At 38.8% G+C, this 13,831-nt stretch overlaps 1 protein-coding gene across 1 annotated transcript in view; it reads left to right on the top strand.

The window, feature by feature from the left end:
• SYNE2 (spectrin repeat containing, nuclear envelope 2) overlaps positions 1–13,831 on the top strand; it is a 366,194-nt gene that overhangs the window by 243,063 nt on the left and 109,300 nt on the right. The window contains exons 66-75 of the mRNA XM_006864568.1: positions 1,625–1,807; positions 3,252–3,380; positions 4,706–4,827; positions 4,991–5,132; positions 6,623–6,754; positions 8,456–8,608; positions 9,216–9,425; positions 11,360–11,461; positions 12,687–12,806; positions 12,926–13,126. Coding sequence (XP_006864630.1) covers positions 1,625–1,807; positions 3,252–3,380; positions 4,706–4,827; positions 4,991–5,132; positions 6,623–6,754; positions 8,456–8,608; positions 9,216–9,425; positions 11,360–11,461; positions 12,687–12,806; positions 12,926–13,126 — 1,494 coding nt within the window. The remainder of the gene's footprint in view (positions 1–1,624; positions 1,808–3,251; positions 3,381–4,705; positions 4,828–4,990; positions 5,133–6,622; positions 6,755–8,455; positions 8,609–9,215; positions 9,426–11,359; positions 11,462–12,686; positions 12,807–12,925; positions 13,127–13,831) is intronic.

Genomic DNA, 13,831 nt, shown 5'->3' with positions numbered 1-13,831 from the left:
AAAAAAACAGATTGGGTACTGTAGTCTATAATCTCAGAAAAGAGAGTGGAGAGAGAGAAGGGAAAAAAAACAAACATGTGTAGCCTAATATAATTATGATTTTGATATCCTCTTTCAGCTTCTTGCCTTCAAGGCCACCTGACAAATTTCAAGATGCCACTGTTGGTTGTTATGAGTTACTTTTCGGCCTGTTTTTTTTTCAGACTCTCTCCCTCTTCATGCCCCCTGTTCTGACCTTTTCTCTATTAATAAACAGTTCAGGGCCGGCTGTGGCCATTTTGCACTGTTGATGGTTTTAAGTGGGGACTGGCCCTTTAAGCGCTGAGAGGGTCTGTGCGCACACCGGTAGAAGAACCCTCCAGTGGTGGGGGTGGAGGTGTTCATTCGCTCAGGCACCCCCTCTAGTCACCAGAATGGAGGTGTGCAGACAGTGAGAGGCCAATGAACAGATATCAAAAAAAAAATCAGAACAAAACCAAACCAAACAAAGAATATTGTTCACCTTTGTCTCTGAGGTTCCTGCAGGCATTAGTCCATGGCGGGTCTGCTTGCTCTCCTGCTTGGTCTTGCCATTTGGTCTCACCCAAGTTGTCAACTCCCAGCCACTGAGCCCAGCAGATTCAAAAGTACAGGATTTTTTGTTTCCATTATAAGTTCTACTAGCTATAAGACTTCAAACATTTTAAATATTCCTCCATATGTGGTTCAGAGGTTTGGAGCTCCCCTCTAAACCCAGTTTGCCTGGTATTCTGTGTTATCGCTGACAGAGATCTTCACTGTACCTCTACTCTATCTGCCATCAAGCCCCGCCTCCTACTCAATAGTTTTTAAGCATAGACTGGTCAGAGCACATGGATTAGCTCATCAACTCTTTACAATGACCCTTGGAGATAAATTCTATTATCCCCATTTTGCAGATGATGAGAGGCCACATGCCCCAAATTATATGACAGAGCTGGGATATGAACCCAGATAATCTAGTTCTAACATGTGTATTCTTAACTACTATGCGATGTTGGAAAGGAGCTCTGGTAGCACAGTGGTTACGAATCGGGCTGCTAACCTCAAGGTTGGCAGTTTGAAACTACCAGCTGTTCCATGGGAGAAAGATGAGGCTTTCTGCTCCCGTAAAGATTTGCAGGCTCGGAAACCCTGTGCAGGGTCACTGTGCTATGTTGGAAGGAGTCCTGGTGGTGCAGTGGCCAAGCTGCTAACTGAAAAATTAGTGGTACAAACCCAGCAGCTGCTCCATGGAAGGTAGCTATGGCAATGTGCTTTCATTAAGATTCCAGCCTTCGGAACCCCTTGGGACAGTTTTACTCTGTCCTGGAGTGGCTCTGTGAGTTGGAATTGACCTGACAACCACACGTATGCTCTGCCGGATGTTTCTGCTGTGTTTCCTCAGGAGATTATAGAATCACTTAAGTTTATTATAGGGTGACATCTACAACAGAAAATTGGTTAAAGTGAACCCTTGCTATAAAAGCATAGAAATTACATGGAAATTTGTTTATTTGTTTTCCCCAAGGTTATTCACAGTCCAATGTCTGAGGCTTTCTTATACACTTACATAAAGAGGGAATCAACTTACATTGAGGAGTAACTAAATGACTTAATTTCCTAGACTATGCTAACAGAGATCGAGCACAAAGTAGCTTCTCTGTTGGAGAGCTGCAAAGACCAGGGCCTGGGGGACAGAGGAGCCACTCAACAAGAAGCTGAAGCCCTCTCCTTGAAACTAAAGACTGTGAAATGCAATTTGGAAAAAGTCCAGATGATGCTTCAGGAGAAATACAATGAGGATCAGGTAAAATATGGCTTTGTATGTCTGTGTGTCAATATATACATATGGTAATGAGCCCTGGTGGCACAGCGGCTAAGCACTGGGATGCTAACCAAAAGGTCAGTAATTTGAACCCACCCAGTGGCTCCCTGGGAAAAAGACCTGGGGATCTGCTTTCATAAAGACTACAGCCTGAAAACCCTGCTCTTTCCCATGGAGTCGCTAGGAGCCTAAACTACGTAATAGCACACAACAGCAACAATATACACATATGGTAGACACATCAGAAAAGAACTCTGAATGAAAGTGGAGAACCAAATACAGAGAAGCTACACTGAGTGGGAAAGACTTGTGGCCTGAAGACTGTAAGAAATGGCTACACTGGCTCTTTAGCTATTGATTTTATTTTCTGTGCAGTTTTTGTAGGTTTGACTTGAGTTGGTTTGATTGTGGTGAATGTATCTGCTGGTATTGTGATGTTGGCCCAAGACTGGACAGTGTTTTGGTCTGTTGTATATAGGGTCGCTATGAGTCGGTACCGACTCTATGGCACCTAACAACAACAACTGATATTGTGGTCTGGTGTAAGCCTACTTTATAAAAGAAGGATTTATTCTAAAGGAACTATGTGACCCTCCAACTGATTGGATAATGAAGTGTTTATAGATAAGATGAAAATTTGACATCACAAACACAAAACCTGTTCCAAGGTCTTTGTTACTCATTTACAAATATTTATATATACTGATGACAGTATTACATAGTATACTACATATTACATATATTACATAGTATATGTGCTCTTGTGTTGTTTAAAAGCATTCTCATTTATCAATCCAAATTTGCATCTTATGATAGGATCTTAGTGTGTAAGATTTGCATTCATACGTATGCATGGTTCTATATCATAGAGGAGTCGTGGTGTGGTGCTGTTGGATAAGCAGTGGACTGAGAGGTCGGGTTGAACCACAAGGTTGGTGGCTCAAATTCACCAGCCACTCCTTGGAAACCCTATATAGGGTCACTATGAATCAGAATCGACTCGACGGCACTTAACAACAACGTGCTCATAGGAATAGGATTTGTTGGACATGCGCAGGCCATGTGGCTCACCTTTCATCCTAATGTGTTCTCTCTTTTCTTCAAAAGATCAACTTACATTTTAGACATTGGAGAAATTTAACACTGTCAGCATACCTTTTATTTTTCTTTTTTAACTTAATTCTTTAAAAATAGACAATAAATTTCCTGGCGTTTAGTAATTCTTTGGATAAAATTGGTCAAGGGAAGTATAACTACTAAATCAACTGTAGCACATTTTTTGAAGTTATGGAAAAAAGCATATTAAATCATAGTATATAATTATAATAAATGACAAAATGCTGTCATTTACTTCACATAAATTTTTTTCTGTTATTAGAATTGAAATAAAATAGGGTCTTTTTTTTTTTTTTTTTTTTTTTTGCAGAATTCTACCATTGTAAAGAAACCTTCAGAACATAAAAAAGTTCTCCAGCCAGATAACCTCTCCGCATTCGAAGCTATTGTAACTGAAAGGCCACAATTTAGTAGACAAAAAGATTTCCAGCAGCAACAGGTAATTTCAGTCCCTAATAGTCTGAAGGATATGAATAAAGCTTTCTATATGGAAGCTTGCTTTGAACTGAATATTAAACAACCATTGGAGCGTTTGCTTCCGTGGCTGGTTGGGAAGTGTATGTGTGCATGTGTGGTGTGTGCAATGACTCTGAATTCTGAATGTTTGTTGCAGTCCCTACTTTACTGTCATCTTCTGCAGTTGAGCTGTGCTAACTTTGCTCCTTTATTCATTTGCATCTTATATCAAACAGAGTAAATATCTTTAGGATGAACTTGATCTTTCTGTCTACAAATCTGCTTACATTATGGCTGGGAAGGTGGTCTGCCTTTTCAGTTCTCACCCAGGTCACCTAAGCTGAGGCCTTAGGCTTTAGGCTCACAGCATTCTCTCATAGGAAGGCTGGGAACTGGATCTCTTTCTCACCCAGCCCCTTTTCCGTGTTGAAGGAAGCTTCCTCCCTGTTTTGGGCTCACAGTAATTTCCACTGTCTCCATGACTACTTAATTGTACAGAATCAAGCTTGTAGTTAGAGAAGGAAAAAATATTCTTTCTGGTTATGCAGGTTTGCACCTAAACAAAAGACAATTGGCCAAACCAGGGGAGCGATGGTGCCTTTCTGTTCCATCTTTTCCCTTTCCCGTGCAATCCAGCACCTATCCGACCAGATCCAAGTCCAGATAAGCCCAGATCCAAGTCCCCCTTTTGTTCTCTCATCAGTAGCTCAGGAGAGGCTTGCATGGTTGTGATCCAAAACATCTCACCCTTGAATGGGAGGCTTTTTGGAGAACTCAGCTCTTGATAAACCCACACTCCATTTGTCATTATCCTGATTATTAGAAGTAATAAAAGCCCATGACAACACCAATGACTGAATTCTGATCCAAAGAGCCTTGTACTGTTCCATCTCATTTGTTTATTGGTACATTGTGCTTATTGTTTCAAAATATGTCAGTATACTTTTGGTGGTGTTTTTCAGTACGTGCAATATATTTTAAGTAACACTTGGTCATTTAGTGAATGTTTTAAATAGGTTTTTTTCAGGGCAGATCATCTGTTTTACATTCAACAAATCATACACCTTGTTTCCTTACAATGATTATAATCCCCTCCATGTACCATCAGTTAACAGTATTTCTCTTTAGCTTTTAAATAGGTTTTTGAGTAACACGAGATAAGAATAAGCAAGGAAGAAAGAGAAATCGTATCTAAGCATTTAGGAAGAGGTTTGAAATCAGATGATCTCAACAGAGACATATGTTTGTACTGAAACTATGTTTACAGAAAAGAAGAACTGATTGGATCATTTGAATCTTATTGTATAGGTCCTGGAGTTAAAACCAGTGGAGCAGAAAGATTTAATCAAATTCATAGAATTTAATGTAACAAAAATGTTGCCTCAGTGTTCCCAAGAACATAAAGATCCAACTCAGGACTCATCTTTGAGGTAAACCATTTTTAAGTAGTTGGCCATTCCGTAGCATTTTTGGTTGTGATAATATTCATTTAGAATTAATTTGAAATTACTCATTTAAAATTATTTTTAAAGTGTTGTCTAACAGTAATGCAAAGCTATATTATTTTCTTTACCCTTTGCTTTTTGTCAAAAGCAATAAGGCATCTAGCTCCAAAGATGGTGCTCCAGATGTGGTCTTGACAGCCCAGGGCCAAAGTGGAGATAAATGGCAATATTTACAACATGAATTATCCTCAAAAATACGGCTTCCTTCACCTCAGCTTGTGGAGCCTCAGGTTAGTGTGTGTGTGCTCATAGTATAAATAAACATACTTATCTTTGAAAATCTAACATGCACTCATTGAAAAAGATGTGTGTTCTGTATTATATAGAAGTTTATTTTCAGGGAGCAAATATGAAAGGTTATAGAACCAAGGGACTCTAGTTCATCTTACTGGAAATCTGTGTGAGCTGCCTCTTCTCTGAGCCTCTTCGGCTCTTTGTTCATTGCTCTGAACCTGTTTATTTGTCTGTGCTTGGTTCAGTGCCGAGCACAGTGCCTGGCACATCATAGAATCTCAGTTGCATTTGTTGAATGAATAAAGGAATGGAGCTTAAATATAAGAACACTGTTTTAAAACTATACAGTGCTATACTAATTTAAGCATCATTCATTTATCAAAAGACTCTTTGGAATCTGCTGTGCCAGATCTCAAAGTTGAAGCAGTGAATCTGATCCTTTCTCCCAGGAGGTTCCAAGTTTAGCAGAGAAAATCAAGTGGTGGCAGGAGATTGACAAGGGTGGTAATGGGAATTCAGGCAGAGAAGACGACAAGTGCAAAGACTTGAACATAAGAAATATCCTGGGATTTTGAGAAAGTTAGAAGAGGAAAGGACTCGTTAGTGGCACCTATCCCTCAGGGGTTCACACCAGTACTGCCAAGACAGCGTTTATTTAGCCTGAACCACTGTGTCAGCTACTGCTGGATTTTTTATCCAAACAGAGACCTGAATATCACTGTTGTTTTCAGCCAGTTCTTTTGCTCACCCCACCTCAATCAGGCTATTAGTTGGCGACATTCCATCTAATAGCCTGGGAAAAGGTGACCAATGATTTCCCAATTCGCCATCTGGTAGAACTGTTCAGTTCTCTCATCTTTAATGCTGAGAACCTTATTTGGCCAACTAAACTTGAAGCAAACTCTTGCGAAGACTTTAGTCTTGGTTTCTTCTTATATTTGTGATAATACGCATGTCATTCTCTTTCAAAGAGCAGTGTATCACAAGTTCCATTCCCATTCTTTCCCCCAAAAAAGATACATCCACCATCCCACCCTGTTTCTTTTTATATGTCAGTTTTCCAATTTAAAGAATAAATTAACTCTGAGTCATTCTTCCTCTGAAATCATAGCTCATTTCCAATACTCAGTTTTTCAATGACAAATCAAGATGCATATCCATCTCCGGAGGTGATTTGTATTCTATTTTAAGAGCTGGCTACACCAGGAGGTGTAGTAAATGAGGAGATAACTGTGTTTTCCTTTATTTCTCAAAATATGGTTGGTTTTTCCCTCATTTTAGTATGTAAAAGGACCATTGAGTGTCTAACTAAAGCCTGTCATGACTTAAAAATCAGTCAAAATGTTTGAGGTTTAATTATTTTCTCTCACAAATGGTAAGATAGTCAAAAATCTTTGATAAGAAGGTGTCTCAGAGATAAGAGATAAGGCATTTTTGCTGTTTTCATTAACATCATCAAGATCTCCACTTTCCCTTTATCAAATAGGTTACCACAAATATGAGTATTCTACCCAGCGTGGGCATGTATAACTTTAGGTACCCAACAACTGAAGAATTGCAAACCTATACCACTCAACTTGAAGATTTGCGTCAAGAAGCAAATAATCTCCAGACACAGGTAGAATTTGCACGTTATATATCTCTCTTGATGCAGTACATAAGAAATAATAGTTATATTGTCATTGTAAATTTTATTCAATGAACAAATAATCGAATGAGTCCTAGAATTGTAAATAGAATTTATCTTACCTACCAATTCTGATCCGTTTCATAGCGGCTGCCTAAAGAATTTTATAGAAAAGGATTTTGAGTCTGGGATTAACAGAGGAGAGGCTCTTGATTGATTAGTAATGTCTATATTCATGATCTGCAATTGAAAGAGTGAGAAAACAGTGTTGGGAAAGGAATATAAGCAGACATTCCACGTGATTTACGGCCTTTAGTAGGCTTAATGTTTAGACAGTGTCCTGGGTAATGTAACAAACAGAGCCCAAATAGTGTTGTTGTTGTTATGTGCCATCGAGTCAATTCTGATTCATAACTACCCTGTATAGGGTTTCTAAGGAACAGCTGGTGGGTTTGAACTGTTAACCTTATGGTGAGCAGTCCATTGCTGCTCCTACAGCACCATACCAGGACTTCAAACTTCTTAGACCCAGGGCTTCAACCAGTTCATCTGATACATTCCCCTGCTGAGAATTTGCCTTTCCATCTCAGATATACTGAATCAGAATCTACATTTTAACAAGATTCTCAGGTTTTTCTTATATATAGTCTTCATTCAGTATGTCTGTGGTAGAAATGCATAGTCTCAATAGGAGGGGTCAAACCAGAATGAACTAGTTCAAACCCTGTTTATGAGTGGGCAGGAATTCAAGGTGATTCTGTGTTAAAAATTCCTGACCAGTTATAAGAAGAGCTTTGAATGGAATGGGCTTGTTCTGGTTTGACTTCGGCTGAGAATATGTATTTCTATGCCACATATACTGAACGAATCAAAATCTATGTTATAATAAATCCCAGGTTAATCTTACAGATTTCCCAGATGATAATGCATACATAAAAAATCGTCTGGTTTACAGTGTGGTGCTGTAAGAATGGGACTGCTAACCACAAGGTTGGCAGTTTAATCCCACTTGCAGCTCCACAGTACAAAAATGAGACTTTCTGTTCCCGTAAAGATTTACAGCCTTAGGAACCCTATGTAGGCTCTCTTTGAGTCAGAAACACCTCAATGTCAGTGCGGTGTTTTGGTGGGTTAAAAATCAGAGGTGGCTTTAGCAGTTTGTGTAAATCAAATCTGTGGTTCCCAAACTCACCTGGACACAGTTGCATAATTCCAGGCATCCCTGTGGGGTTGTGCATCAAAGGGTGCATCACAAACAGCCGTAAATGACACCTCGAACTTCCTACACCCACCCCAACCAATCCTTATCTTTAAGACACTGTGCTTTCTGTTCCACCATCTCACACTTCTTTGTGACATTGTTTCTGCCTTCAAAGTATGCTTGTTTCATTAATCCGGGGCTGGGACGCTGGAAAGAGTGAATGTATGATTTATCTGGGACCACATTTTTCCCAATGGCTCTCTTTTTTTCTCTTCCTCTCCCTAATGTACCTTTTAGTTTCACTCAATAGTCAAGTGATGATTGAATTTCTTAGATTTGCTTTTCTCAGAAGTAACCTCTTAACTTTACTTATGTCTTCTACCTAGTTCATAAAGTGTTTGAAAACTCTTTATGTGTGTGTGCGAATGTTGGTTTCAGAAGGGAAGGCATCTTAATAATTTTTTATTTTCTGTTTTCCCTTGTTGATTCAGGAAAACATGACAGAAGAAACATACATAAATTTGGATAAGAAATTATTTGAATTACTCCTGGGTCTCAGTCAGTGCCTCAGCAGTGTGGGGGAGATGCTACAAACCCCTACACTTTTCAGAGGGGATACGTATGCCCAGAAAGTGCACTATGAGGTAAGGACCATCTATCAAACCCTTGTGTTGTCTGTTACAGCAGCCCAGCTTGTCAAGGCAGAGCTGAAGCAAAGATCCTAAATCAGTTCAACTTGGTTCACTTATTCATAGCCACTGCAGTGACATTGGAACAGACCCAAATTTGTTAAACGTGGGTAGACCAGAATGGAAAATATTATGCGTCAAAACTCTAGAATGGGAGATTCAGAAGCTGTCTAGTGAGGCCGTTCAGGAGCCTGATGTGGCAAAGTAGATAGTTGCCGGAACTGTGGAGAACAACACGCATTCAAAGTAGCAAGGTCAGCCAACAACTTTGAGTGGACATTGCTGTGTCCAGCTCTGCTGATGAAGAGGTTTGGTGGTTATACAACTCACATGCTTTATTTTCTAAAAGGGAGATTACGTGTCTAGCATGGCATCAAACTGTAATTTTCCCCTTTCTAGTTATTGTTCTGGTACTCCCACATTTTAAAAATTCAGTTTTTAAAAAAATAGTTTTGCTTCATCGTCCATAACTGAACTAGGAAGAACCAGTTCAAAGCTTTGCACTGAAATTTCTGGAGGTCAGAGCTCATCCACTGCCTTCCTTTCTCTCTCTACGTAACAGGCTCTGGCTCTTGAGTTGAAGAAACTTTATTTAGCTCTGAATGACAAGAAGGGTGAGCTTTTGAAAGCTGTGACTTTTCCTGGCAAGAACACCAGCTTGTTCCTTGACTGTTTTGATAACCTCCAGATGTGCCTGGAGCACACCCAGGCTTCTGCTACCTCTCGAAGCAAGTCCCTGAAAGCCGGCCTCGACTATCACCACAGTTACCAGGTACATTTATGAGCTTGCAGCCTACGTGGGTACTGCTTCACAACATAACCTCTCAGTTCCATTAGTTCCTGTCCTTGGTAGCAATCGTAAATAAGAATTACCTAGGGAAATAGTAAGATTCTCCTGAGAAGCTTAAGTTAGTGCTACTTCTTATGGTTGAAGACCAACCATGGTTGAAAGTAAAACTTCCAAAGTCTTGGGTTTGAATTTATTAGGAAGAGCTCAAGTAATGATTCTTTTCTGTACTAGATTCAGCCAGTTAATGAGTGCTATACTGGATGACAGGTATTTCAGTTTCCAGGACAGGGAGAGCCATTAAAGTTTTTTGAGCAAACAAATGGCAATCCATGTTATATTTTAGGTAGATTAATGTTTAATCTGACAGATGTCTAAAATGGGTTGTGGAAGAGGGAGGAATTTAAGACAGGTAGAAAGAGGGAGAGACTCAGGTAGGTAGACTAGTTAGGAAGCTACTAAAATTGTCTACTGTGGAGAGACTGGGACCCTCCTGCATTGCTGGTGGGACTGCAAAACGGGTCAACCACTCTGGAAAACAGTATGGCGCTTCCTCAGAAAGTTGGAAATACAAATACCTTATGACCCAGCAATCCCTCTACTTGGTATATATCCACAAAAAATACGAGTCAGACCACGAGTAGATAGATGCACACCAATGTTCATCGCAGCGCTGTCCACAATAACAAAACAATGGAGGCAGACTAAGGGCTCATCAGTGGAAGAATAGATAAACTTTGGTGCATACACACAATGGAATACTATGCAACCCTTAAGAATAATGATGAATCTGCAAAACACCCCATAATATGGATGAACCTCGAGGACATTATGCTAAGTGAAATTAGTCAATCACAAAAGGACAAATATTGTATGAGATCATTATTGTAAAAGCTTACAAAACTGTCATTCTTGGCCATGTTAATCTGAGGCCGTCCCTTGTTAGGAGCCTCATTATTGTCTTTACTGTGCAGCTGTTATAAATGTAAAGCCCTTAACTTCTTTTTCTGCTCCTTAACTCTTAGCTCGTTTTCCCTATTCTTTTCTTCTTCAATCTGAGACAAATTATACAGCACTGTAGTCAATTCTGAAGGATTTACATTTTCCAATTAAAACTATACCTTTTAACTGTGGCTGCATCCCTGACAACAGCCCCCTAAAAACAGAGAATTAAACACGTGTCAGTGATTCTTTGGAACTACACTCAAACCTGCATGCTCTCCAAATACTTTGGAGAAACCATCCATAAGGCTTAAATGTTCTTTCCCCTTTTCTGTGTATAAATCTGAATCTTTGTCCAACTGACCTTTCTAGGAACACCTTTGGAAATGCCATTATTAAACTCTTGACTCACAAAGAAGTAAGGAGTCTTATCCGTAAAATCAGTGAATCTAATTAAGCCTTCAGAATCCAAATTGTGGAGGTACAATCAGCAAAACACCAACTATAGAGATACTGTACAAACCCATTTCTTTTCACACACATACACACAAAAATAATCATAGAAAAAAGACTTAAGGCATCTATCAATCCATTGCAATATGAAGATCTCACTTGGATCCCAATTATAACAAATACAATCAAAGGCAATTAAGAGAAATGTGAATATTCACAGAATAATTAAAAATACGAAGAAATTATTATTGATTTGGTAGAAGAACCTTTGATTTTAAAATACATAGTGAAACATGTACTGATGAGATGGCTTATAAGATATATTCTGGGACTTAATGTCAAAATATTCTGAAGTGGAAGGAGGAAAAGAAGATCAGGAGCCCAAAGTTGTTGAAACTGCATGATGGGTACATGGGTTGCCTCTATTTTTGTGTGTTATTGAAATTTCCAACAATGCAAATATTAAACAAAAGATAAAGGTAATGGAAGATCTAAATGTTTCTTGCATTTATCTTTTTAAACAGAATGAAATAAAGCGATTATATGATCAATTTAACAAGGATAAAACGTCTTTACAACAGTCTTTGAATGAAATTAACAACCAAAGTGTTGATGAGCAGCTGCAGGTAATGAAGTCAAAGTTATTCAAATTGACCTTGGGTCTATGTAAGCTTGCCTCTGGCATTACTTCCCTCTGAGCAGTGTCCAAGTTAAAGTAATAAAAATGAAGAGTATTTTTGTGAATGTTCAAAAACATCTCTTAAGGAGCACTTTATGAAGTGTAAAGTATTCAAATGAGAAACAATGTAACCACCTATTAACCTGGCAAAAATGTATCTACTGCTGAAAAGCTCATTAGGAAATATGACCCTCACTCTGGTAGGAGGGTTGATTGGTTCAGCATCTGAGATCATTTAGCCATTTGGCTGTATATTAAAATTTTAAACATATATAGGTACCCTCCAATATTCAGTAGCAATTTCAATTCATTTATTCAGCAGTTCTCATTTAGAACTTAACAATGTTTGGGCACTGTTCTAGGTGCTGAATTTTCATTTAACCTGAAAAAATTAAAATCATAAATGCACTAAGATAAAAGTGTGTATAAATATAATCTGCATCGAGATGGGAACATGGAGAGAGGTGGCAGCTTGAGGACTCTAGATTCATGGAAAGAGAGGGACTGAGAGCTGGTGGCCAGGAGGCAGACTTGCAAAATGGGCTTTTTGGTGGTGTTTAAAAAAAATAAAAAGCTAGAATGAATAGAGAAAAATACTGCTGTTTAACTGATAATACATGGAGGGATTATAACCATTGTAGTGAAACAAAGTATAGTACATGGAGGGGATTATAATCATTATAATGAAACAAAGTATATGATTTGTTGAATGTAAAACTGATGATCTGCCCTGTAAACTTTCACTCAAATCACAATAAAAACTTAAAAAAACACACACCCATAGATACATAATCTACGTCTGGCAGATTGTAAACAATAGTGATTAGTCCAAAGATTCATTAAAAGCACACTGTTACTAAAGTTAGGTACTGCCTTAAGTGGAATATTATATGTCTGTCTGAAACAAACCAGATATACTTGTACATGTACTAATGTGAAGCATTGTTGGAGAGCTAGTAAGCTGTAGTGTCATTCAGTGCTGAGAATGTGTTAGAAAGGAGCAGGGAGCTGGGGGGCCTCTGGGAGAGTGACAGAGCTGGAGGGAGGGGAGCAGGTTTGGACCTTTACTTTTCCTTTCATTCCTTTCTGTATTGCTTAATTCTTTGTTTAAATGAGTATGTCTACCGCTCTAACTTAACTGTTTTACTCGTTTCGTGTTGTCTCTCACTTAGAAAGTCGATGTGCATACAGCGGAACTGTATCACTCTGAGAGCCGAGTGGCAAAATTAAGAGATGAAGGAGAGCGCCTTTATTTGCCATACAGTTTACTCCAAGAAGTTTATAAATTAGAGGTATGTCTGAGCCAAAAGCTGTCACTCAGAACTCTGATGGCAAGGCATATGGTTTTTATTCTTCCAACAAAGACCCTTATATTTGTTGCTCATTTGTATTACCTGCTCTTTCTTTTCAGGATGTCCTTGACAGTATGTGGGGATTCTTAAGAGCGAGGTACTTAGAACTCAGCAACCCTTTCATCACTGACATTCAGCAAGATGCTTTGTGGCAAGGCCTGGTGGAATTGGTGAATATTGGAAAGGAAAAACTTGCTCATGACAACTTACCACAACCCAAAAGTAAAGATGCTTTACAGGCCCGGATAGAAAATCACAAGGTAAGACAATGGTCAGATCACCTTTCCGTAAACTAAAATCTTAACATATCTCTGAGTGTGAACAAAGATCATCAGTTTCTTCCTTCATTCTTTTAAGAAACATGTACTACAATGCAGTGTTGTCACTGTTGTTGTTGTTGTTTTTATGTGCCGTGGAGTCAGTTCTGACTCATAGTGACCCTGTACAGGGTTTCCAAGGCTGGAAATCTTTACAGGAGCAGAAAGCCTCACCTTTCTCCTGCGGAGCGGCTGGTAGTTTCGAACTGCTGACCCTGAAGTTCACAATCCAATTTGTAACCACTATGCTACCAGAGCTCCATAGAGTGCTCAATATGTACTAGGAATTCTGGTAAAGTCTAGAAATATAATTGTGAATTATAAACAGATGCTGTTCGCTTTACTCCCAGAGTTTTTGGCTGATTGAGAAGGTAGAAATTTATCAGTGAGCCATTCCGACAAAAGCTTAAAATTGAAATACATGCCACAAGAGCATTTAATAGGACAAATTGACTTAGGGAGTTTAGATAATGGAAATAAAAAAGGAAGTTTTATTCTTGAATACATTAACGTATATCTTGTTTACTGCTGCAGTCATTTCTTTAACTTTTCATTCATTTCATTTCATTAAACATGTTTTTTGAGCACAAAGTAAAGATAACAGTTTCTTGTTGTTGTTGTTAAGTGCTATCAAGTTGATCCTGACCC

This window comes from Chrysochloris asiatica, unplaced genomic scaffold, assembly GCF_000296735.1.
Source record: "Chrysochloris asiatica unplaced genomic scaffold, ChrAsi1.0 scaffold00067, whole genome shotgun sequence".
Classification (NCBI taxonomy): Eukaryota; Metazoa; Chordata; class Mammalia; order Afrosoricida; family Chrysochloridae; genus Chrysochloris; species Chrysochloris asiatica.
This window is presented reverse-complemented; position numbering and strand designations above follow the sequence as displayed.